Source organism: Cajanus cajan, chromosome 4 (genome assembly GCF_000230855.2).
Source record: "Cajanus cajan strain Asha chromosome 4, NIPB_CcT2T_4, whole genome shotgun sequence".
NCBI classification, from domain to species: Eukaryota; Viridiplantae; Streptophyta; class Magnoliopsida; order Fabales; family Fabaceae; genus Cajanus; species Cajanus cajan.
The window spans coordinates 68,597,216-68,624,618 of NC_138520.1; the positions used below are offsets into that span (position 1 = coordinate 68,597,216).

Genomic DNA, 27,403 nt, shown 5'->3' on the forward strand with positions numbered 1-27,403 from the left:
GTATTTTGCTTTCTTACCTTCCTAAAGTCTTATGTACTTGACACATGGAGGATATATGCAAGAGGGAGGGAGGTAAAGGGCTACGAACAAAATAGTTGTTTCTTTGGTATAAGGATAACCTATTACATATGTTAAGATATTGTAGTGTGCCATGCAAATTGATGATGCCAAATCTCTTGCTACACTTGAACACCATTTTAATTCTAAAGATCTTATGTACCCGAAAAAAATTAAAGGTAATAATGAGAAATAAGATTTTTTTTTTTACTTTCTCTAAAATTGGTGGTTTATAAGGTGAAGGTTTCTCTTTATATATATTACTTTGAATTTATCACTATTTTATATATACTACTTTGAATTTATCGGTATTTTATATACATTATTTTGACTTTATTGTTATCACTAATAGATATAAGACCTTTTACACATTCTTTACATTAAAGATTAGATATATTGAAACTTATAAAATTAGGCATATCTAAAATTATAAATTTAGACTTAATTTGACCACTAGGGTTAGCCTAGTAGTTGGGTTGGGAGGGGTTGGGGTAGTCAGAAGCATGAGGACCTAGGTTCAATCATCATTGCGACCATCTTTGAAATCTTTTCTATCTTTACCAAAAAAAAAAAAGATTTAGAATTAATTTAAATTCACAAATTTGATATGTAAGATAGAAGTTGTCCTTGTTATTTTCATTTCATCACTAGTCTTCTACAACATGAGATCTTCAACACTCAATGGGTAGATGAAAATAGTGATCATTATCATTAGGGTTATCTCAGGTTCCATTCAATCTAGTCATGGTGTTTAAGGTAAAAATATAATCATTTAATTTTGGAAATGTTTTTATTTATTTATTTTATTTACCTTTAGGTAGCTGAGTAAGTGTGATTGGGGTAAAATTAGACATATCTGTTAATACGGCATACTGTTTAGGCTTGGGCCTCGTGGCCTAGCTCTATTATTGGGCTTTCTGTGGCCTCTTTTTCCTGTAAAAAACTAGCTCCAAAAAACCTTGATGCACAATAGAAATGCCTAATCCTAATGTAGTTTTGGATCTAAAAAATAAAAAATGTACACCTGAAGCATGGACCTGAGATTTTCTTTTCACTTCCACACAATAATTGGTCAGCAGCGTTAACTTCAATTTTTCCACAGCCTAGTCTTTTCTGTTTTAAACTAGCCAAATCAATGCTTGTATTTTTTAATGGAAAATATACTTTTAATATAAATATATGGGTCAAATTAATTTTAATGCAAATTTCAATCTCATTCAATAATTTAAAATCAATTCTACTTAATCCACTACGGCCGACTTAACGTCGAAGAATTTAGATAATTTATACAAAGTTCTAAGGTTGAAGATCTTTCTCGCCATTGTTAAAAAAGAAGAATTATTAAATTCAGCCTTTCTTGGTTAGTACAGTGATATTTCACTCTTTTCTCAATGTAACGGATGAGATATTTGTTTTCAGTGAGCTTCATATTTTGACCAAAGTATGAAGAAGATGATGATGATGAAATATGAGAGTGGCTAATTAGAGTCTATTTGAATATTTTGAGAGATTTTTTATTAAAAAAATATTTTTTATTTTGAGTTGAGAAGTTTTAAAAAACTTTTTTAATTTGTATTCCGCACTTCACCAGCTTCTATTTTACAACCTATCATTTGAATAAAGCCATATAACAGCTCTACCTAACACCTGTAGTGATCATTTTGCTATTATGTGTGCCATTAATTGGAGATTACAACAGCCAAGATTAGGGTTTGGTTCAAAGTTACAAGATTGTGTGTCACTCTTTATTTAATAAATATCGCTTTTTTAATTTTAAATAAATTTTGACCTATAAGAAAATATATTAGTAAGTTTTATTAACACTCCTCTTTAATAGTGTGTTTATTATGGATGAAAGTGTAAGAAGAGATTCAAGATGGAACAAAAAGTAAAAAAAAAAATATTTTTTATATTTTATTCATTAGAGACAACAAGATTCAAATTTAAAACTTTGTGCATATTGCCTCAATTTTCAACATTAGGTCAATTCTAGTAATTCTTTTTTTACGCAAGAAAAGTTGATTTGATTGCAGATTCTAACTAATGAAAACAAAAAAAAAAAAAATTAGTTATGTCACTTTTGCATATTGTCCCTTGTTCGGTTACACACAACACTAAAGAAAAATAAAATTAATAAGTGAGTCTCATGTTAAAAGTGGATCCTCCCAATTATGATGGAAAAGAAGAAAAATCTACTAAAAAAATTGGCACACAAAGCACAAAAATGTGCATTACGTAATTATTTTAGTAACATTTATAATTAAATAATAAAATTATAAGTAAATATTATTTATCAACTTAAAAAATATATATTACTTAACTTTCTTTCTTTTCATTTTCTCTTGTATCAAACAATAAAAAATCTTTCAACTTTTTACTCTTTGTCTTTTCTTTTCTCTTCTTTTCCTTTCTTTCTATTTTCTTCCTTCCCCTTTACTTCTCTAAACCAAACTCAAATTAATGCTTTATTTGGTGTAGTTGAAGTGTAGAAAGGGGGAGGGAAAAGAGAGAGAGGGTCAAGGAAGTGTGTAGAATTGTGATGATTTAGGATGATTTAATAGGTATGGTGTAAGCAAAAACAAGAAGAAAGTGGAAGAAAAGTGTAGGTACCATTACTTTTTTCTCATCATATCATCATCTCTTTTTTCTATCACATCATATCACCTATAATATTTTACATTTTTCTCTTTTATCTCCCCCTTACTAGGTGTCACATAGCATCTTAGGTGTCCAAATATTACTTTCCTAAGTGAATACTACCCAATCCATTCTTATACCTATGATTTAATAAATAAACAAATAATATGAGTACAATAGATCATATATCATTTTTTTATTGTCAGTCTCCTTCGCACCATTCATTACATTTATTAATGGAGAGAAATAAACAAAAAAAATGATGTATATATTGTTGTACAAGTATCATTTCTCAAAAAAGGCACATAACAATTTTAATATTCTCATGTTTATTTATTGAAAACTTACATATTTATACTAAAATATACTAGTCAAACAATTGTCATTCGTTCTAGCATAACTAGATTCAAATTCCTCGATAAGGTTTCGAATTGAAGTTAACTATATGCAATTGTAGTCAATTTAGCTACCTCTTTGTTTGTTACCCTCTATTTACTCATTTTCAATTACTACAAAGTCGCCCTTCTCCCTAAAAGAACTTATGAACTCATAAACTTTTTGTATGTTATGAGGTTGCATAGAATTTCGATGCCAACCCTAATTAGCAAGTTGAATGAAAAAGTCATTTCTAATAAATAAGGTAAGTGTCATAACTCCAACCTAGGGGATCGTTAGACCATAACTTACTTACTAAGCATTGGTTCTATCCCAGCCAAGCAACCAAGGGGACATAGGTGGGAATCGTAAAATGATATTATAAAATGATTTACATATATACCTTTACAATTAATTTATTATTTTATTAATTTTTAATTAAGTCCATATAATATATTATATGGTGATCATAATAAGTTATATGGACTACCAAAGAGTGTCAAAATGCATTAGAGAGTTCACATAATCAATTATGCTCGCTACATAATTGATTATATGGATATAGAAAATTACTATAGCTTAAAATTTGACTTTTATAATCCATTATGCAATTGTCATAATTGATTATGGTTGTCAATGATTGCATTGCAAATTATTGATCATCATGTATACAAGGATACAAATGCAAAAACTCATTCTTCTTTTTTAGTCCACTTAATTCAACGTGTATTAAAAAAGATTCTCTCTCTTCACCAAATTCATATTACCACCAATTAAGGGTGTAAGTCGTTATAGATAACTCATGAACTCAAAATGACTCAAACTAATCCAACAAGTTCAGATCGATTTTTTTTAAGTATTCATATTAGACCTAATTCAATCAAGACCTAACATGGTATGAGTCGAGTAATAGGTTTGTATTTTTGACTCATGACTTAACCTAACTCAATCATATAATAATAATAATAATAATTAGTATTTGATTGATCACTTGTTTATGACAATACTTTTTATCACTCTTTCTCAATAACGAAGTTTGTGATTTTGTTTTAATAACATCGTACAATACAACATATTTATTTTAAATTTTATTTTGTATTAATGTTGATTATTTTAGTTGATAACAATATAGCAAATTAATAAATTTGTTTTAAATTTTAATTTGTATCAATATTTATTATATTGTACGAGTTGATAACATTATATTTACAATAAAATATCAAATAATTTATATCTACTTAAAAATATTTAAATTTCTATAAATAAATAAATTTGATTATGTTAACATGATTAAATCAATTTAATATACATAATTAAATTGAGTTGAGTTAAATTAAAAAAAAAACATATAAATTTTATCAACCTTAACTCATTAAATTTTGATCGAATTATACAATAGTTCTGTATTCAAACCTAACTAAATTTATTACTCGTATAATAGTTCTGTATGCAAAATCGACCTAACTAGATTTATTACACTCCTTTGACTAATTTCATACTTTCTCTTCTCTTAATCACCTACCCCAAATACAAAAATCTCTCTTTTCCATTCTTTCACACTCTTCTTCTCTCCTGCTCCCTCCTTCGCAATTCATTTACACCAAACAAATAGTTTGCGTCAGAGATTTCATCAACCGATTACTTATTGAAAAGACTTGGAAGCAAATAAGTACAACACTAGAAATTATCCATGTATCACGAGATAGGCACACTTTTAATCCTTTTTTATTTTTTCAGGAAAAAAAAAAAAAGGAACCATGCATACATTACGAGTTAAAGAAAATTAAAAATGGGATAGGACAACAGAAGAAAGAATGTCATGTTGTGTATAAATAAACAAAAATTATTAAACGATTTTGGATCGTATGATTTGATTTAATTTATACTATGGTGTAGATTAGGTGAGCAATTAAGCACACTAGCATAAATAGAAAAAGTGAGAGTGACGAGTGACAGCAATTAGAAGAAAACGCGTTTGCAAGTTGGATGTTCGAACAAACGCGTGCTTCTCATTTCCATCTGTTAGATACTGCCTTCCTTGCAAAACTTATCTGTCATCCAATCATCACCCTTTCAATTCCTATTTTCCTTCTCACAAAAAAAAAAAAAAAAAAACATAGAACTATAATATTTAATTAATATATTCAATTCTATTAAAGTTATAATATGATATGTCGAAATCCGAATTAGTAAGCACATCTAATCATACATTCATAATTTATATTAATATTTTAATAATTAATCATTCATGTATCGTTAGCATAAAACTTTTTACACCGACAATCAATCATATATTTTAAAATTACTTATTTTATTAAATAAGTTTCTGACATAATATTATTAAAAAATAGAATTAATTGTTGGTGTAAAATTTTTTTATATATAAATAATTAACTCATGTTTTAATTCAAATGTCTTGAACCGTCATCCTTAGAAATCGAAGGTTTAATCATCATTGTCACTGTTTTACACTGAAAAAACATGAATCTCAAAAGTCAATTTTGCCAAGTTGAGTTTAGCGCGCACAAGTGTTAACAAATAACAGGGAAACAGCTATAGAGATTCGTTGCATTATAGTCAAATATTATTAATATATTATTTGATTCTTTTAAATATAATATATGTGTATTAAAATTATATAATTAATGATAAAAAAAATGTTAAATATAGTAAAAGTTTCTTCTTATTATTAGCATAACTCGAATTCAAATATCTTAGTAAACATGTTTTTAAAATGAATAAATGTTGTTTTGTTAACTCTAATTCTTAACATCTTAAAATAATGATACTTTTGTAATTTAACGAATGAAGAAATTCATTCATTTATATTCAGACAAATTTGCACAGTTAGTTTACGTGGTTTTTTTTAAATAGAAAAAGATTAAAAAAAAGGAGAGAAAATATAAAATATTGACGTAATCAATACATATAAGAAAATATCATTTTTTGAATAAAAATAGTATTATTAAGATATTGTAATATTTACGTTAACTTAAGAATGTCATAAATGTTCGAATGAGTATTTTAAACGTAAAAATAGAGATACAGTAAAACAATTTATTCTTCACTTAAATTTATAGTTTTATCTCGATATCTTGTGTAAGGAAATGTCTACTAAAAATTTATATAAATTTTTTTAAGTTTGCTCTTAATTAAGAAAATCTTAAGTAAAGTTATTTAATTATTTATTTTTTGGGTTTCTTTTTTATTGAGAAATAGTATTATTTTCTCTTACAATATGTAGGTGCGGTATTTAAGGTGGTTTTCAATTCTATGCCACTTTCTCACTCTATTCATCTTCTTCCATTCTCTCTCTGGTGTTTCCAGCTTCAAGCACCTGGCAAATCCAATCCCAACCCTAAAATATCGGGATCGTTCCGCTTTGACTCACCGAGTTTCTTTTTCAGCTCCTCTTCTCATGGCGTGAGGTAAATCACCCCCTTCTTTCTCTTCCTCCGGTTCCCTCCAATTTTCACATAATCCTTGCCCTCATTAGTGATTATCACACACCTTTCTTTGTTCACCCTGTTCTTCACTGTAACCCTAATTCGTCATTTTGCTGATTTTGAAAATCCGGGTCCTAGCTGAGCTGATCATGACTCCCCACCCCACTTCCTTTTCCTGATCTGGGTCCCAAAAAAATCAGATCTTTGCATCAAATCTGTGGTCTTTGTTTGATTTCCGATTCTGGGTGTGTGTGAACTGTAATTACATACAAGAGGTGTTTGTGCAATTGTATGCGAGAAAACAAAGCAGGGTTTTGGGGTTTGGATTAGGATTTGATTTGGTTTTGGATTGGAATTTTGTGTCATGATGAAGAGGAGCATGAATCGGTACTATGTTTGTGTTCCATTGGTAGTGTGCTTGGTATTGGCTATTGAACTTGCTGTAGCAGAGGATTTTAAACCTACAGATAACATTCTGCTGAGTTGTGGAGGTCCTCCGGTTAGTAAAGATACTGATGGTCGTCAATGGACCACTGATGTTGGTTCCAAGTTTGGTTCCTCCTCTGCCAAATCCACCACCACGTCGCAGGCGGCAACACAGGACCCTGCAGTCCCTCAGGTGCCCTATATGACGGCGCGTGTGTTCCACGCGCCTTATACGTATACTTTTCCGGTGGCTTCCGGCTGGAAGTTCCTCCGGCTGCACTTTTACTCGGCTTCATATGCGAGCCTCAATGCGTCGGATGCGCTGTTTGCGGTGACGGCGCAGTCTTACACGCTGCTTAGGAACTTCAGTGTTGCTCAGACCACCTTGGCCTTGAATTATGCCTACATTATGAAGGAATTTGCCATCCATGTGGAAGGGGAGAGCTTGAATGTGACTTTCACTCCATCTAACAATGCCTCGAATGCTTATGCGTTTGTTAATGGGATTGAGGTTGTGTCCATGCCTGAGATTTACACCTCCACCGATGAAAGTACGATGATAGTAGGTACAAACACTGCTTTCAGTATTGACAACAGCACTGCTCTTGAGTGTGTATATAGGTTGAATGTGGGTGGGAATGATATCTCTCCCTCACATGATACTGGTATGTTTAGGTCATGGTCTGATGATGTGCCCTTCCTCTTTGGGGCTGCATTTGGAGTTACTGAGCCTGCTGATCCGGATGTTAAGTTTGAGTATCCTCCGGGCACGCCAAGCTATATTGCTCCACTTAATGTTTACACTACAGCCAGATCAATGGGTCCAAATCCCAAGATCAATACCAATTACAACTTGACTTGGATCTTCAACATTGATTCTGGGTTTTCCTATCTTGTCAGACTCCATTTTGCTGAGGTATCATCAAATATAACCAAGATTAATCAGAGAGTATTTGATATATTCCTCAACAATCAAACTGCTATGCCACAGGCTGATGTTATTGCCTGGGCAAATGAATATAGCCTTTCACATTCAAATGGGGTTCCAGTGCATAAAGATTATGTTGTATTTGTTCCCAATGGAGATCCACGGCAGGACCTGTGGCTTCAGCTGCATCCAGATCCAACCGACAAGCCTCAGTATTATGATGCAATCTTGAATGGTGTGGAGATATTCAAAGTTAATGATACTGCAGGTAATCTCGCTGGGACAAATCCTATTCCTCCTCCTGTGCAAGACATAATTGACCCATCAATGGCTAGGGCATCTAATCATGGTAAATCAAAGAATCATACGGGCATAATTGTGGGAGCTGTTGCTGGAGGAGTTGTTTTAGTACTTGTGATTGGGCTATTTGCTGTTGCTGCATCCCGTCGCCGTAGGCATGGAAAGGACTCTGGTACAAGTGAAGGGCCATCTGGCTGGCTTCCACTTTCTCTTTATGGTAATTCACACTCTGCAGCTTCTGCCAAGACCAACACAACAGGAAGTTATGCATCCTCACTCCCATCAAACCTTTGTCGTCATTTCTCATTTGCAGAAATCAAGTCTGCAACGAACAACTTCGATGAGGCTTTGCTTCTTGGTGTGGGAGGATTCGGTAAGGTTTACAAAGGAGAAATTGATGGCGGAACTACCAAAGTAGCAATTAAACGTGGGAATCCCCTATCTGAGCAGGGGGTGCATGAGTTCCAAACTGAGATTGAAATGCTCTCTAAACTCCGACACCGCCATCTTGTTTCACTGATTGGCTACTGTGAAGAAAATACCGAAATGATCCTTGTCTATGATTATATGGCCTATGGAACACTCAGGGAGCATCTCTACAAGACCCAGAAACCTCCACTTCCATGGAAGCAAAGGCTTGAGATATGCATCGGAGCTGCTCGAGGTTTACACTATCTACACACTGGTGCTAAACACACTATCATCCACCGTGATGTGAAGACAACAAACATTTTACTGGATGAGAAGTGGGTGGCAAAGGTGTCTGATTTTGGATTGTCAAAAACTGGTCCAACATTGGATAATACCCATGTAAGTACTGTAGTAAAGGGTAGTTTTGGGTACTTGGATCCAGAATACTTCAGGAGGCAGCAACTAACGGACAAGTCTGATGTTTACTCATTTGGTGTGGTTTTGTTTGAGATATTGTGCGCTCGCCCAGCTTTGAACCCCGCCCTTGCTAAGGAGCAAGTGAGTCTGGCTGAGTGGGCATCTCATTGCTACAAGAAAGGCATTCTTGACCAAATCATTGATCCTTATCTAAAGGGCAAGATAGCTCCAGAATGCTTCAAGAAGTTCGCTGAGACTGCCATGAAGTGTGTGGCTGACCAGGGCATTGAGAGGCCATCAATGGGTGATGTCTTGTGGAACCTTGAATTCGCTTTGCAGCTGCAAGAAAGCGCAGAGGAGAGTGGAAATGGCTTTGGTGACATCAATGGTGAAGTGGAGCCATTGTTTGCAGATTCTAAAGGAAAGAAGGACTCTGATGGGTTGCCGGGTTATGATGGTAATGTGACTGACTCCAGAAGCAGTGGCATTTCAATGAGCATTGGAGGTAGAAGCTTGGCTAGTGAGGACTCTGATGGGCTAACCCCTAGTGCTGTGTTCTCCCAGATCATGAATCCAAAGGGGCGTTAAGGTCATGTAGTAACAAAACTTTCACTACATACACAGTCAACCAATCAAGTTCTTTAGTGCAATCTGCTTTCACCAAATTTAAAATGTTACTTGTTATTGATTTTCTTAATATTGCTATTCCTTTGTATGTTGTTTCTAATTTATTATGGTTATGTAAGTTGTAATTTGTGGCCATGTTATATAAAGATTGAAGAGCAAACATATTGTAACGAGGTTGTTGTGACTTGTGATCTGAATTTTTGAAAACCCTCCCTTTCCTCCCAAGATTGATGAGACGTGGAAGACAAAGACTAAGTGTTACTTTCTCGGTTTCTCCCTTTTTTTAAGGAGCACTACTTTGTTCATGTGATCATGTCATAAAATAAAATTCACAACTAGTCAACAACCTACTGATTTCCTTGAAAATGTTAATTTCTCTTGTTTATAACCTAGTATTTTGTAGGATTAATGTATGATAGTAAGGAAAGATTGTGTTTGACACTAAATCATGCATGTCAAGTTACCATATGGATATCTTGATTCTTGATCTTATGGTCTTGACTATAAACCAAGCATTAGCATGCGCATTATCATGAGCATGATCGATGGTGTATACATAAGCATCACCAAGATCCATGTGCATTATATGAGGTGGTCCTTGTCCAGTTGAATCCATGTGGATGGAGTCTGTTAATTGAGAAGTAAGATTTCTTGTGTCTTATGGGGGAAAAAAACCCAAAAATATCACTATTATTAATATTTTCTGGATCCCACTAACCATGAAAGAATAATAAATATTATTAAACTATACAATAAATACGGTCAGCAGGGACAACGTGTGAAGGAGTTAGATAGGAAGAGCTCTTTTCAGCGTTTGGTTTGTATGCATGACTCCATAATAGCGACACCTATGAGATGTGTACATGAAATAGGGCATGGAAGGATGTGGAAGGGGTCCAATCTCATTCATGAATGTGACGCTAGCACCAAACTTCCACCGTCATATTTGTTTATTCACTTGTGTCTTTCTCTTAATACATGGGGTCACTGTTTATACCATCTAAATTAGTATATAAATAAGCAAAAAAAATTAAACATGAAGCATTGACCAAGGAAATGGTTTAAAAGGAAGTGAAGTGAAGGTGATCTCAGCTTTTTGTGTGCAAGGCACATAGTTGCAAATTGGTTGGTTTGAATTAGCTGGTGGTGTAATCTTTGTGTGAGGAATGTCTTGCTCCATCACTAATGTTTTTGAACAATCAAAAGAACTTTTGAGGTGTGAGATGCTTCGAGAGCTATTGGGCTAACCAATTGATCTATCTTTTGACATTTGTTGCCACTTCAACGGAAAAGATGAACGAATGCTACAAGGTATTGTTACAAAAAAGAGATTATTTACTAAAGAGTTTCTTTTAATTAGTAGGAAAATTACGATAATAACATGATTTGAACTCAGGATTTGTATATACTACTTCAATTTCAACCACTATACTGACTTTACTTATTCATTAAAATATGTAGCTTAGTATAAAGAAAGTTTACACTATTAATAAATTAGAAATCACGTTTTAATAGTTTTTAAAGTAATTATTATAAAAATCAACAAATTTGTTATACATAAAGATTTTTAATCAGATAACAACATGAAAAATATTTTATTTTATCTTGAAATATTATGCATTATTTTTATTTAATAATTACTTCATAAAATATTAAAAATAGTTATAAAAAAATATGGTAAAGATATATAACATTACTCAAGATTAATTAAGACATAAGATAAAGTGGGTGGAACAAAAAATAGATAAAGTAATTGTTGAAAAGTTTTAAGCCACTCGGGGTTATATATTCATTGCTGGCCATCTTAAAGTTATTGTCCAACAAAACTCAATTTCACTTTTCACATGATCAATGGCAAAAGAGAGAGACGAGCCATGTTGGGATATCCATAAACACCCTTTCCTTTTCCTTGTAAAGAAATCGGGTTAATTTTATTTATATATATATATATATTTGACATATATAAAGTTGTATAAATTATGTTAAAAGCATATTTATTTTTTAAGAAAATAATTTTAAGATGTGAGTCACTAATTTATTCTCGGACCCTAAACCCTAAACACTAAACAAAATTAACAAAATTTATATTAAATATTACAAACTTAAAAAAATAGCATGAATTGTAGTAGTATCAAAAGGAATATTTTTTTTCTTTTATTTTTAAGTTATAGTAATGGCTTGATATTCAAGAAATAAACATTTCTATATTTTTAATGTGTTATATATATTTTTATTTCAATTATTTACATATACTAATTCTGGAAATTATTTAATTAAGAAAATTCATTTTGTGGAGTGGAGATTTGAAAGTTCAGACAAACTATGAAACCCCACAAAATTTTCAATAAATGTGAGAAAATTTTGTTACACAGTGACAACGTGCACTAAAACAGAGATAGGTTTAATCTTGATTTAAAACATCATATTTTAATAAGCTGAAACTTCTTTAAAATAAATGCGTCTTTCAAGTGATCAGTCAGATATATATTCACTCTTCATTTAATTTAAAATATCGTAATTTTTATATGCTGAAATTTAAAGTCCAATGTGTCATTATTTATCCATTCAAGATCAAAAATTGTTTTAGGAATACGAGCAAAATGATCTTATTTGAAGGACTGCAACATTAGTCTAACAATGCTTTGCTACAAACCATTAACCGAATCAATAACCTCACTCTTTCTTCTGTATATAGTCTTTGAGACCACTTCTAAATTTAAGACAAACATGAAAAGGACAAGGTACTGCAGTCATAACCATATGTCATGCCACAAATTGACTCCACGGAAATGGAGGCATATGGCATGAACCAAAATTGAGTTTGCTTAAACAACAAAGAACAACAAATTTTTATATTTGCAAAACAGGCTTGTTCTAACTACAGCAACATTACAGCAACATCACTTTGAATTGGAGAAATTCATGTGACATGTCTTATATTTACATTCGAGGAAAAAATACAAAGACACTCACTGCAAAAAAAAAAAAAAAAAAAAAAAAAAAAAAAAACAAGTACAACACTCATGACCACGATTTGTGACTTAAAAAACTACAAATTACATGCACATCAACAGGAATGAAACAACAGTCACTGCTTAGTTTCGGGAACTGAATCATTAATTGCAACAATCTTCTTCTGCAACTCTGGCTTGTTGGCTCCTACAAGTTTGTCAATTTGTTGTCCATCTTTGAGAAAGAAGAAGGTTGGTGTGGCTTTGATGTCCCATGAAGTGCTGAAGTCCTGCAACATATGAAACCACCCATATTCAATAAAATGCCTTGGCATGTGACAGTCTAACTGAATAAACCTCTCCATAAACACTTATATAAAAACAAAATAAGGAGGAAAAAGAAAAATAAATAAATTTCTTCATAAACTAAAATTAGCATACATAAACTAATTTGAAGAAATTCTTTCATATTACCTTCTTCAAAAACTTACTTTAATTTATGCATAAACAAATTTTAGTTTATGAAGAAACTTATTTCATTTTTCTTCACTATTTTCTTCTCCGGTTAGTGTTTATGAAAAAATTTACCCAAACATATACGTATTTCCCAAAGAACACTCAACAGTCACCAGGGACAAACTACATGGACATCAAACAAACTTTAATATGTAATAAATTAATAATGTCCCTTACTTCATGTTGAAGGAATATGTTTTCCGCAGGTGGCACTTGTTTGTTTTATGTTTATATTTAAGGGGAATACAAGTTCATACAAAATAATTGTGTGAAATAGTAGCAATCTATTGCATCAGTACTTACAGTTAGTTCATCCACATCAACTAACAAGAACATCATAGACGTGTATTTCTCGGATAACTCGCTGTAATATGGCGCAATCATCTTACAAGGACCACACCACGTTGCACTGAAATTTGCAATCACCTGTTGAACATAGATTTATAGTATTAACTTATCGTACCCAAGGAAAACAAATTAGGCAAATGCTAACTAATGCAAAGGGCATTGTTTAAGGATACAATAGAAGGTTTTTATTGATAAAGAAAGCACCTATTATATTAGAAATACATAAGTCGTTTAAAACATGCTTTTTTAAGTTACTAGAAGCATTTAGTATATGTAGACCTGGTATGATTAAATTTCTGCACAAATACTTATAGGAGAAGAAAATAAGGGAACTAAGATGAATCAAACTTCTCCCATAAGTTAAAATCAATTTATACACCTAGGTTTATTTCTAAAATTTTCCCTATTCTAACTTCTTCAAAAGTTGAGATACATAACTTAGTTTTAATTTGGGGAAAAACTTTATTTATTTTACTTTTTTATTTCTTCTCTTACAAGTTTCTGCTGAGATGTTTAACCAAAATGAACCTTAATATTCCTCTATTAGTGCTCTTAAGGTACTTGTTAGCTAACTCCAATAATAATATATAGAATAACAAGTAAAATAAAGTCATAAAATATACTGAAAACCTGCAAACAGTAAATTATAAATTTTATTCAAAACAGGAGGGATCAAATCAGAATATCTTTATAAGCATGCACTCTTGTGTGTTAGTGAGAGATAGAGAGAGAGAGTACAAATAAAAAATAATTTGATATTGTAATACCTAGTTTGCACAACTTTTACGCCACTACTAAACTAGCCAGAATAAAATCGTGCCAAAAGAGAGACAAAAAGTCATGTTGTGTCAAGAGTTCATCACAGGATATCCACTGAGATTATCAGATATTCAGATTATATGCTAAGATAATTCTTCAACTGTTATATGCCAGTCTCCCTATTAACATAAAAAAAATCCCTTCAATGTTTTTTGTCAAATTTAATAGAAGGGAATCAATGATGTATCCTGATTCTGAATCAGAACACGTCTTTGTTCAATAGGTGCTTACACAAAATCTTACAACTCATCCCTAATCTTATAATGAAACTGTAAATATGTTGGTTACTTTTGAAATATAATTGAAACAGAATTCAAAAATTAGCTTGAAAACAAAATAGAACATTCAAAAGAAACAAAACAGGAGACACAGCATTTCATCAATATGGATTCTCAAATGTAGAATTCATTCCAAAGTTATACTTTTAAAATTCTTTGCTGTCAAGCATTGAAAATATAGATGTTACCAAACTATACAGATGCATGGTAAATCATGGTAAGGTATTAGTGGTTCAGCTAAACAAGACAACACAATGGACATAGATCTTTAATTTTACCATTCTACTCCTACAGAGTAAAAAAGAGGGAAAACTTACTATTTTATCATCCCTCCTTGCTTCTTCCAAACTTTGGTCCCAAGCTTCTTTGGTTGTAATAAGTTTCACATTCCCAGCAGCAAACTCCACATTATGATCAGAATCATCATCCTTAGTTTTAGCCTACAAGCATTACAAACATGAAACTTCTCAATCAATTGGTTTATCAATGAATGATGTGGACTGATAAATTATGAAGATCTAGAAGCATTGAGGCTTCACAAAGTTTCCAAAACTACCAAACACTAAAACTCTTTCCATTGTTATTTTTAGATTAATACATCAGTAGGTCCCTGAACTTTTTGAGAATTAATGACACAAATTATAGAAAAATAAGGACTCAATTACAATTTTTTTAGTTTAGGGGAAAAATTAAAAATTCTCAAAAAGTTCAGGAGCTACTTATTTATTAAACCTTATTTCTGGCAACTAGTAGCTGGAAGAAACAGAAAAATCAGGGCTAGAGGCTGACAGAAGAAACAAACTTCTAGTAACAGATGGAGACATGGAGTACTGTCACATACTGAATTAATAGGTTTTTCATAAGCCAAAAACACTGCATGTCCAATTGTTCAAAGATAAGCAGGAATAGGGATGTGGAAAAGAGACATATTTCAAAATAGTTGTTATTAAAGATTATCCCTTTACCACCTTTAAAAGTTAAAGAAAAATGGAGGTCAGGAGAAGTAAGTGAAGAAAATAAAAAAAAGTTTGTAAATAGAAAATTAGTTCTCACATTATTTGCCTCTCTAACATGATCTGTATTACCCGACTAACAGCTACTTACAATATACAATTAAAAATTTCTTCTCATTATTTGAACTATAAAGCATTAGTTGATATTTAGATATTTCAGAAGTTGTTGAATCCTGTTATATTTTTTCCTCTAATCTTGTTTTCATCAACACTGTCTAATCCATCTGCTACAGATTACATACAAGTTACAACACAACCCAGCCACAAAGAATAGGCATGGTAAAAACCCATCAGCTCAAAATTGCAAACACAAGACCTTCCTTAAGGTATCCATGAAAACAATGGGAATGAGAAAACACCCTACACACTTTGTAGGAAATTTATTTTGCTTTTAGAGTTTGCTATCAGTTGAAGAAAGCAATTTATCAGAAATAACAGGTGAAAGACCCAAGGCTTTCAACTTTTAATGAACATACCAATAAAGAATAATTGATGTATCCCAATATTCTCACCTTAGACACACAAATTCCCATATAATTGTTTGAATGCCACAAACTTGTAAGCTTTAGTTGATAGAAGCCTGAAAGAATAAAGACCATCAATGTCATTTCTCCAAGTCCACCAGAACAAAAGGGAAAGTACAGAAAACAATAGCCAAATGAGAAGTTGATTAAAAAATGTATGCAAGTTGCACCAAGACCACAAATAAAGCAATAATTAAGCAGCATAAGAAAAAATGCACTCTTATAAATATTCACTTGAGGCTTTTTTGGATAGTCTTCTTCAAAAGCACTTTCAAGAGATGAAAAACAGGAAGAAAAAAATAAATAAGCTTCTTCATAAGCTATAACAAGCTTATGCATTAGTTAAAAACAAGTTTTTGGGAAACTATATCAGAGAGTTTCTAATAATTAGCTTTAGTATAAACTAATTTTAGCTTATGAAGAAGCTTATTCCTTTTTTTCCTTCGCACTTTTTCTCCTTTACGGAGAAATTCATCCAAAGAAACTCTTAACCAAATATCATAAATCACATCCTTGCAACATTTTGAAAAAAGGAACCACAAACAGTTACAACTACAGGGCAAGAAAAGATGAAATCTGATGATAGCTAAAGGAGAAGGCGCAAAATAAAGAGCAAGAAAAATATTTTACTCTTCAAACAACATGCATGCACTCTTAACGTTTTTCAAGTTGAAGCAGAGAATAACCAAAACCCTCCACTCCACCACAATCACAAGAAGTAGAGTGTGCCTTGTAGAAGCCAAAATGAGAATCAGAAGAATGAAGGGACACAATAATGAATATTACAAAGTATAATTACACATGACACATGGTTTATTTCTCAAATTTTAATCCATTCTTAAGAAGAATGACATAACAGGAGCTCCCCAAAATGCAAAGCAAAGCAAACTCCCAACATTTTGGACTATTTGGTTTATGCTCAGAAAATTGCTTTTGTTGCTGAGAAACCCAAAAGACAATAAAGCAGAAATTCGGGGAATCACATAAATACCAAATTTTCCACATCCGAAACTTAAAGTTGCAAGCTTTCCATCATTTTCCATACAATAAAAACAACCCCATCAAAAATAAATTAAAGAAAGAAAGAGACAGAATTAAATCACGTCAAAAATAGCGGTTTGAGATGCTTAATTAGAGAGAAGGGTGAATTAAATGAAGAAAAGCCATACCCAATTAACAGAATTGAAGTGACACGAGGGAGTGATTGTGAAACAACGCACACTACTACTACACCTCGGAATCGGAGAAGATAAGGAAAGAGCTATCCTGGTTTGCGTCAATAACAAAGATTTTGGTGTTGGTTTAAACCCAAGATAATAAATATTAATATACGCCTTCCGGAAACACAAGCTTTTTATATAATGTTATAGATAATATTCTCTCTGAACTCGTTTATAAGAAGAAGAAAAAAAACACGTATATTTACATGCACTAAGAAAATTAAATAATTTTATTTATTTCACATAAAAAAACTAAATTTTACTTTCTAAATTACACATAATAATATTTATTAAAAATAATAATTATATTTAAATTAAAAAAAATTTATATAATAACATTAAATAAGGTCAACTTAATTAAATTTTACTTATATTCAAGTCAACAAAATTTAGATACCTTTTTGCTTATTTATGAGTTTAAAGAGAATATTACATTTATTTTTATATTTAAGACTTAATATTAATAAAAATAATTAATTTAGTTGATAATAATAAATTTTTTTATTTATATTTTTTTCTTTTAAAATTTTTTTCTAGTTAATATTTATATATTTTTTAATTAGAGTGTATATTTTATATTATTTATCTCTTTTAATTATTATTTATTTATTTTTATTAATTAAGGTGTATATTTTTTTATAAAATATATAATTAATCTATTTTATCAAATTAAAAAATATATTTTAATCTAAAATTAATTAATAGATTAAATAATATAAATTAAGTTTTATATAAAGAAATAAATAATTATTTTAAGATGATATGAGATAATGAATCATAAAGCCTCCACCTAGGAATATTAATATTAATCAATCACTTTTAGCCACCTAAGATGAATACTATAAACACGGTCCAGGTTCAATTTATTCCTTATGTTACCATTAATAATAACTCTATTCTCTATACCTTATGACTCTTCCTTCTTCATTCTTCATTCTTTACTCTTTGGAGTTTGGACAAACCTATTGCTCTCCATTTAGCAGCCAAAGTTTTAGATCCATTAATATTTTTATAATGATTAAAAAAGAAAAAAAATGATAACCACCAAAAAAGTACTGAAAGAAAACTTTTTTCTCTGTACCTACTTTTGATATATCATCACATGTTTTCCTAACTATCAGAAAAGAAAGAAAAATAAATCACATGGCCTCTGAAGATGCACTAGTACTAAATCACGCATTTAATTCTATATAGAATTTTTTTTTAGGATTTTTTTTTATAAAGATTGAAAAGATTGGTTACAAATTAAAATTGAACTTAGGTTCTCATGTTTCTAACTACTTCAATCGTTCATTATTTAATTACTAGGCTAATTCTAGTGGTCGAATGTTTTTTTAGAGTAAATATATATAAAGAGTGTTTTGCATGTGTATAGGTAAATTTTGAAATTCTTCTAAAGGATTTATTGAGCCTTTATGATTCGATTATTTTTTTTTAAATGTGGGTTTTATAAGTAGAGTTTTGCTTTTATTTATTTCCCTTTAAAAAAAATATTAATTGATTTTTGTAAATTATATCTATATTTTTATTTAATTTTTAATTAATTTACACATTAACAAATAATATGAAGTAAAAATGAAAAATGTATAATTAAAAGATCATAAATATTTTATGAAGAACAGAAAATATTAATATTTAATGAAGATGGTTGTTTATAACACATTTCAAGATTAAATCTTATATATTAAATACGAACATTGAAAACATATTTCTTGGTCAGAATACTTCTAAAAAAAATTAATTTATTTTTTTTATCATATTTATTTATGAATTAAAATTTAATATTTTAAAAAATCAATCAATTTCTATATATTAAATATAAATAACTATCTTGTGAGAGGATTTTTAGAAATTTTTTAATTTTTTTCTAACTCAATATTTTTATTTATTATATTTATTTATAAATTAAATTTTAATTTTAAAATAAATTATCAATAATAAAAAAAATAATTTTATACCATAATATAAATTATTTATCTGAAAGTAACCAAAACAAAAATTATTTATCTAAAATATAAAATATAATATCAATATTTAAAATATTTATAGATACAAATTTTAAATATAATTTACATGAACATATTTAATATAATATTTATTTGTATATATAACTTATTATAACATTTAATTATATATACAAATATCTAATCTTTGAAATACGCAAACTAAAATATTCGGATTAATCTTAAATATTAACTAATTTTTTAAATATGAACTCTTCTAAAAGTAATTTCTCAAATCTAAATTATATCCTTTTCACGCCTATTCCATTATATATCACAAGTAAAATATTAAGAAAAATTGCTATGAGCAAGTGGATTAACTTCTAATGAGAATTATTTTAATTTAATTAATCATTTTGAATTCAAATTTTAAATATAGAGTTATATTAAATATTTGACAAAAATATTTATTATCATAATATTCATATCCAACTTAAATATATTATCTCTAATAAAAAATGTATTCTGTAAATAAAAATATCTATGACAAATAGAGACACCCTTAAATGAACAATACAGCTACCACATATCAACTAACAAGTGAAGTCTGTGTAACAATTACATAATACAACAGGGATAAGATTAATTTACATATTCTGAAAAAGATCTATATTTTAATTTTAAAAAAAAATTGTATTTGCGTGTCTATATATCTATATTCTGCAATATAAATTATACACCTGTCAAGATCTTCTTATGATAAAGTTAAAAAGGAATAATGTTGCCTTGTAATGGATAACGTTAAACAAATCTCTATCACTGACAGAAAGATCTATTCGAACCTCAGATTCTTTCAAAGCCTTGTTTAATTAAACAGTTTTAATTTAGAATGTCAAAAATCAGAATAGCCAGCTACAACCTAAGATTTTCTTTTTTCAAGTTTAATCGTGATGAACTCTCATAAAGTATAAAAAAAGTTTTACCAGCTGATCACAAAATATATGATTTTATAAATAGTTATTATAAAAGTTAACTTAGTTATCATTGAGACATTGACAGTTGAATAATTATATAATAATGTTTATACTTTCAATGTATTATTATTAAACTTTTTTTTTTCTTCTTCACACTTATTAGTTTATTGAACTATAAACTAATTTCGTCGCAATATTCTGACTTTTGTTGATTCGATAAATTTTGCATACAACAAAAAGATTAACACAAATTTCTTATCAAATAAATTATTTTTATAATATATAAGTGCATCATACTTAATTACTATATCAACTAATCATGTTAGGGTCTACAATGGTTTACATATACAATAAGAATATATCAGATTGAGACAAGAAGAAAAAATAGTCTGATCGAGTTTATATCCGTATCAATGGGTGTCACATGGTATAATTATTAAAAGCAAAGTTGTAGTACTAATTATACAAATGGAAAGTGCTTGCCACGTCTGTTTCCAAAGAATTTAACAAAGAAATTTGCATGGTGATTGTGGCCATGATGTTCAGGTTTAAATCATTGATTCTGGCTAGTGAATCAACCAGCACGCGGTTTCTGATCTCTGGTATATCAAGGATGAACTGGACTTCAGAATTTAAATGCATATTATAGGACTATAGGAGTATATATCTTTTGTTTTTAACATCATTTATATTATATATCTTGGGGTTTTAGTATGGGATGAGTTTTGTTTGGACTTATTACAACAGTATTTGTTTTGTATAAGAAGAATCCATTTTATAATGTATGAGTAAAATTTATAATTGAGATTAATTTTAATCTAATAAAAGAATGAATTACACGACATGAAAAATAAGCAAATGAAAATAATGAATGTTAATTCAGATATTATAATGTTATTACATTAAACTTTCCACCTATAAAATGATGACACAAAGCAAAACCTTAACAGCAGTTGGACTGTCAAAATTTATCATGTTACTACTAATAATGATCTTAAATAAGATTAAAGAAGGTATTCATGGATACAACAATGTTAAATTAATTATATAATTTTGAATATATTCACCTTGTTTGAATAAATAAAAATGCAAGGCTTCCTACTGTACTAGTTATATAGAAATGAGGGAGTGGGAGAGAATTATTTATGAAAAGTGCAGAGAAGAAAAGAGAGAGGTGGGGGGCATTTAATTTTGCCAAGCTGGAGTGAGAAGGTAATGAATGTCACAACTCACAACACAACACAACACAACCTACTCTTTTTGTGTATGTGAAGACACAAGACAGTTGTACCAATTACAACTCCAACCATAAAAAGTAGGGAAACACAGATCCAACTGTCCCTTCCCTTTGTATCCATTAAGAATAACAATAATGCTAAGTTTCATCTTTACTTTCTTCATCTTAGCATAAATTACAATCATTCATCTTTTTATTTGGTCAAGTGTGAAAAATAGACTGTATACATTATTCCTTTTACAACATCATTTGCACTATAAGAGATAAAGGTGAAAGGAAAATAGATCAAAGTTAGATAAATGACTTTTAGAATAATCATTAAAAAAATCAATAATCTTATTATACATAAATAGACATATTAATTAAATGATTATTTTGTCATTGCTTTCTAATTAAAAATTTTAAATTATTTAAAAATATTTAACTTTTCAATAAGAGTTTAGAAAAAATTCAAAACAATTTATAACTAAACAAATTTATAATTGAATCGACTCATTAAAAAATTTGATTCATTTTCAAAAAAAAATTGAACTTTTATAAAAACAATTCAATTACCTGATTTATCTATACTAATATATAAAGGGGATACCCTTTTCAGTAACCACCTTGGTCTCCACTTTTTTTGAGCATTATACCCTTTTATTTTAAAAAATTGAAAAAAAATATTTTTAATCAAATTTAAGTTATCACTTTCAATAACTACTTTTAGTTTCTATTTTTATATGGACCATTTTATATTTTATTTATTTTTTAATAACTACATTTTTATGAGTAATTTCTCTTTTTTTTTCTTTTTTATTTTTTTTTTCAAATACAATGCAGGTATGAAATGTCTTTTTTCCTGCTAATTTTTATAAAGTGGATTGATATAATTCGATTTGACTTAAAAAAATATAAATTCATATATATAATATATAATTATACCACATCAAACCAATTTTAAAAAAATCAATCCATATTTTTTAAAAAAATCAAATAAGTTCATTTTATAAAATATAGTTGTCCATCACAACCTATTTTTTAAATTGGGTCTATGTATTTTGCTTAAGCTCTTAATAGGGCCATTTTTAAAGTGATCCATATGCCTTTTTCTCACCCAAGTTTAACAGAAAATTTAAAATAAACCACCCAACATGAGATTTGATCACAAAACGATGAGGAGGTTGGAGGGGAGATAGAATAATCACTTAACCACATGTCATTTGTGTTAAATTGTTTCCAGATTTTATTTATATACTTACGTTATACTTAAATTATATATTAGTATACTCTATTCTCAATTATAAGAAGAAAAAAATTGATCTTATACATATTAAGAAAAATTAATTATCTATATTAAATTTTACTAATACTATAATATTTTCATAAATTATCTTTATTATAAATATTTAAAGAAATAGTGCAATTAAAAGGATATGCATTAATAAAGAAATATTTTACGAAGAATATCATTTAGTATAAAAAAATTGTTAAAATTTATTTAAATTTAGAAAACAAAACATGTGCACTTTTTACAAAGTGAATCCATATACAAAATAAATGTAAATATTTAAACCCTAAACACCTCAATAATTATTAAACCAACTAGCTAAATTGTTATATAATTGACTTAAAAGACTTATATCATATTTTTTGCTTAAAATTAAATATTTAATTATACATTAATTTATGATTCAATGAGTTATAATTTAGTTACTTTTTATTATTATATTTATTATAATTATTGAAATTTTTCAAGACATGATATGAATTTTGTTAAAATTTATAAGTATAAATATATGACAAATAATTTTTATAAAAAAATAATAAAAATCAAATCATGCAAACCTTTGACTCCCTAACACAACACTAACCAATTTGATTACCTATTCCATTTTTAAAACATTGACTAAAAGCATGCTTACTTTTTCAACCATCCCATTCTCCTTGATAAAAAACACGGTCCATCTTTTTTAATGCTTTTACAATTGTGGTATAAAAGTAAACCTAATATTTACATATATAAATCATCACCACAAACCTAACAAGGTTGCCTAAGTAGACCAACTAAATATTAACCGAGTCAACATAATTAGAAACATGGTGCCTCGTCTCATTCAGTTTACTTTGAAGAAGTAATCGCTAACTTTCAGACTTTCAAAAAGTTTCGTAAACCATATTTCTCTTGAAAAAAAAGCCGTTCAAAACAACATCATGGGAAAGGTCTGTTACATATCACTATTTCTACATTACTTGATAGAAAGTTACAACACAGCCATGACACAAATAACATCCTGTTCATGTGTTTGCATCATGATAAAACATCACAGTGGTTGAACATAGTTATTTTTTTTATCAAACTAAGACACCGCCCTTCCCTATCCCTCATAACAGAAACATAATCTCACCCCAGAAAACAGGAAGAGAAAAGCAAACCCACAAAAGTTTTCACAAATGCCATTCAATATACATTATCTAAACCCAAATCAGCCCATGGCATACTTCTGAGTCCAGCTGCGTGCAGTGGCCTCATACTTGGCCCGGTCAGTTTTGTACATGTGAGCAATTTCCGGAACAAGTGGGTCATCAGGATTTGGATCAGTCAGCAATGAACAGATAGAAAGCAGTACCTATTATGCCAAGCAAAACATAATTACAAAACCAATTACTTCATATTCCACTCAATATCTGCCACTGAGTGCATGCAACAAATGATTTAAAAATATTCCTAGTAATCTATTGCACAAAAAGCTTAAAGACATCCGTCGTTGATAACTAGGAAAGAATTGGAGTGGTAAGATTTGATCCCTAACACAATTCTCACTAGTTCCCGAGGCCCTACTAGGGAGCTATTTGGGAGTTCTCTATGGTATCATCCACCAGGCCCACCCAAAAAAGGAGCTTAAAAGACAGATTTACATTGTTGACTCCAAAGCAAAGAGCAATATTGCATCAGGAAAATCAAAATACAGAACCAGTCTCCCTAATTATACAGGCAGGAGGCAAAACAACTAACCAAAACTTAAAAACAGTCGTCTTCATTGACAGTACAAAATTACAATTACTATTATTGAGGATGAATTTGGAATACAATTAAGGCATGATGGAGAAAAGCATAGGGAATAAAATTTCAAGGGAGTAAATTAAGAAAAATCTCACTCCAATATTTGGTAGGTAAACTTCAAATATTAACAATAATAAACTCTTTATCAACCTAAAAAAATCACTACCCACCCCCTCAATTCAAACATTATTGTCATCAGAAGCTACACATGACAGGGGGGACTCATGTATGACATCCCAAGAGCAATGCTTAAAGAAAATGGGTGGCCTTCTCGAGCAGCAGTAGCAGTGTCAATCTAAATGGTGGTGGTAGATTGATCAACATGACCCAGCAGTAAAGCAGCTCACAGATTTCAAGTTGATTCCAATTGAGGATTCAATGTAAGAGGGGTTGAAAGGGTGTGACAAGAGAGAGAGATGGATGGTCAAGTGACTACTGATTAGAAATAGGAAGGGAGGGTAAACATTACCCTAGCTTCACTTGGGATAAAATTTAATCCCTAGACATTATTCTCCTTAAATTTTTCTCTCTTTTTACTGGTGTACTTAAACATATTTTATGTATAAAATTTTACTCTCTCAAGATCATGCACCTTTACCCCCCCCCCCCCTCTTACAGTCCTGTCCCCCTTAAAAAAAGCATAGTGTGAAGATACTGACAAACATATTCTTATTGGCATGATAAATGCATCCATCTACACAAACATCTTACCAGCACAGTCAATGAATCACATGCATAATAAACTGAATGAAATAAAGGTGACTTAAAAGAATTTAATTTTTAGGACATGTAGCTTTGCCTCAAACAAGGGTAACATGTGACTTTTAGATGTCTTAAAGGCCTATAGTTCTAACCTTCCAATAAAGTCAAACCAACATAAATCTAAATAAATTGGAAAAAAAAATATATACACACACATATACATGTATATAGGATAATTAAGAATGATCAAATTGACTATAATTTAGTCCAAATTTTACTGTATCTCTCCTATTCTTTGTTTTACATTTTCCTCTTTGTTGGTTACCAAGTAATGCATTTCAGTAACTACGTATAGGTATACATTATGTGATAACTTCCCCATAATGAAACAAAGGGTAAAATATTCTAGTCTAGTTAACTGCAGAGTTTGATCTTCATGTCCTGCCAGTTTAAAGATCATTACACCACCAACCAATCAGAAATCATAACAAACATGACTTTTAAAGTAATTCTTATTAAAGTTAACAAAATTACCATACATGACAACAAGTAAGTATATGACAAGGTAGAAAATCTCCACATGTCCAGTCCATTCTGATTAAATTCTTATCCTAAAAGAAATTTTTCGGTTTACCTACTTCAATGGATACACAACAAGTCAGGGTGCCACCCAATCCCAAGAAACGGGGAATTTGATTAAAAAAATAAAAGAGAAGGGAATAAATTTTAGTGACTCTCTACAAAACTACAAATATTATATCAAAAATCCATTTTATACTGACATATTTTAAAACTAAAGGGAAAGCAAATTGAACCTTGGAGATGGTAAGTGCAGGACTCCACTGCTCCTTCAGGATATCAAGACAAATGCTACCATTGCTATTGATGTTCGGGTGAAAGACCTTAGTCCTAAAGGCAACCTGGTCTAGCAAAGGTTGTGAGACATTTACAACACATTCAAATTTTAAACAACAGCCTCAAATTCATCACACATCACCTTAGGAGGTTTGAAAGGATAATCCGGAGGGAAATGAATAGTGACTAGGAATACACCTCCAGCATAAGGACTGTCAGCAGGACCCATAATTGTCGCTTGCCAATGGAACATGTCTTCAGCCACTGGACCTGTAAAATAAACAAAAACAACGCCCAAATTAACATTTGCATATGCAATTGCATATACTAAAAACAAACCTGTTGCGTTCACACTCAACAACACAACAAACACACACATCATTTTTCCTATTCATTAATTCAATTTTATTTTATCCTAGCATGGTTAGCAACAATGCACACATAGAATCACTCGTTCAAGCTTACAAAGTGAGCCACAAAACCAAATTTTTTGCGCCCTTTCAAAAATTTATTTTATTTTATTTTTTGATCCAATATCTCCCAACCCATCAGGTCAAAAACTAATTTTGCTAACCCAAGTGTAACTGTCACTGACCCGATGAGTTTCCGTACACGAGAATCGAACAAAGGTTCTCCTCTAAATAAATCGTCCCTACAACCTATGACGGCAGGGTGACAGCTACTATGCCAATTCATCAGGTTAAAATTTATTTCATTGAACCCATGAAAAAAGATTACATTTTTTTCACAGAACAATTAGTGGGGACAAAAATCTTTTGGTGGAGAAGAAAGGGGGTACCAGCGCTGCAAGAAGTTGGTGGGTCCTTCTGCAAGTCCTTGAGCTCCTTGAGGATGCGCTTTGAAGCCATGGGTGCGTTCAGATCTGAAAGAGAAAGAGGGGTCAAAAGGGAAACCTAGAAATTAAAAGGAAATAGAAAAAGGGAAAAGAGAGAGATACATGTGGTTGGAGGATTAGGAACGAGGGATGGATCGAAAGAGAAGAGGAAGAGACGCAGCGTCAATCCCTCGCCTTCCCAATCCCAAACCCTCTCTCTCTCTCTGTCTGAAACTGCTGGCTCTCTCACACACCAATGCCTACATAACGCCCCTTTTTGGTTGGATATATACCCACATCAAATTACACCTTTCTCCATTTCTTCCTTCTTTATTCCAACCCTTATCCCCATACCTACTTTCCTTTTTCTTCATATTTTAAGATTAAATGTTTTTACTTTCTTAAACTTGGTCAATTTTTATTTAATTTTAGTTTTTTAAAAATAAATTATTTAATTTTAGTTTGTAAAAATTTAAAGGTTAAAAGTAAGAATTTATAAAAGTTTAAGGATGGAAAATGAT

At 30.3% G+C, this 27,403-nt stretch overlaps 3 protein-coding genes across 5 annotated transcripts; 1 reads left to right on the top strand and 2 right to left on the bottom strand.

The window, feature by feature from the left end:
- The first annotated feature begins 6,336 nt into the window (after nt 1-6,336).
- On the top strand, nt 6,337-12,636 carry FER (Malectin/receptor-like protein kinase family protein). The gene has a single exon (XM_020370727.3). It carries the CDS (start codon nt 6,880-6,882, stop codon nt 9,583-9,585), a length of 2,706 nt encoding a protein of 901 aa, XP_020226316.1. The 5' UTR covers nt 6,337-6,879; the 3' UTR covers nt 9,586-12,636.
- TH9 (thioredoxin H-type 9) lies at nt 12,456-17,402 on the bottom strand. 3 transcript variants are annotated; one of them, XM_020369575.3, is made up of 5 exons: nt 17,243-17,402; nt 16,062-16,129; nt 14,854-14,976; nt 13,395-13,517; nt 12,456-12,865 (listed from the first exon to the last, which is right to left on the bottom strand). In XM_020369575.3, exons 2-5 carry the CDS (start codon nt 16,080-16,082, stop codon nt 12,713-12,715), a joined length of 420 nt encoding a protein of 139 aa, XP_020225164.1. In that variant the 5' UTR covers nt 16,083-16,129; nt 17,243-17,402; the 3' UTR covers nt 12,456-12,712. The 3 variants fall into 3 exon arrangements, with proteins under 3 accessions (XP_020225164.1, XP_020225159.1, XP_020225170.1); XM_020369570.3 differs by lacking the exon at nt 17,243-17,402 and adding an exon at nt 17,065-17,131; XM_020369581.3 differs by lacking the exon at nt 17,243-17,402 and adding an exon at nt 16,704-17,006.
- Nucleotides 17,403-23,654: 6,252 nt separating this feature from the next.
- LOC109808270 (ubiquitin-conjugating enzyme E2 28) lies at nt 23,655-27,166 on the bottom strand. Its single transcript, XM_020371187.3, has 5 exons — nt 27,006-27,166; nt 26,847-26,930; nt 26,190-26,317; nt 26,008-26,112; nt 23,655-24,056 (listed from the first exon to the last, which is right to left on the bottom strand). Exons 2-5 carry the CDS (start codon nt 26,914-26,916, stop codon nt 23,913-23,915), a joined length of 447 nt encoding a protein of 148 aa, XP_020226776.1. The 5' UTR covers nt 26,917-26,930; nt 27,006-27,166; the 3' UTR covers nt 23,655-23,912.
- Between the last annotated feature and the right edge of the window lie 237 nt (nt 27,167-27,403).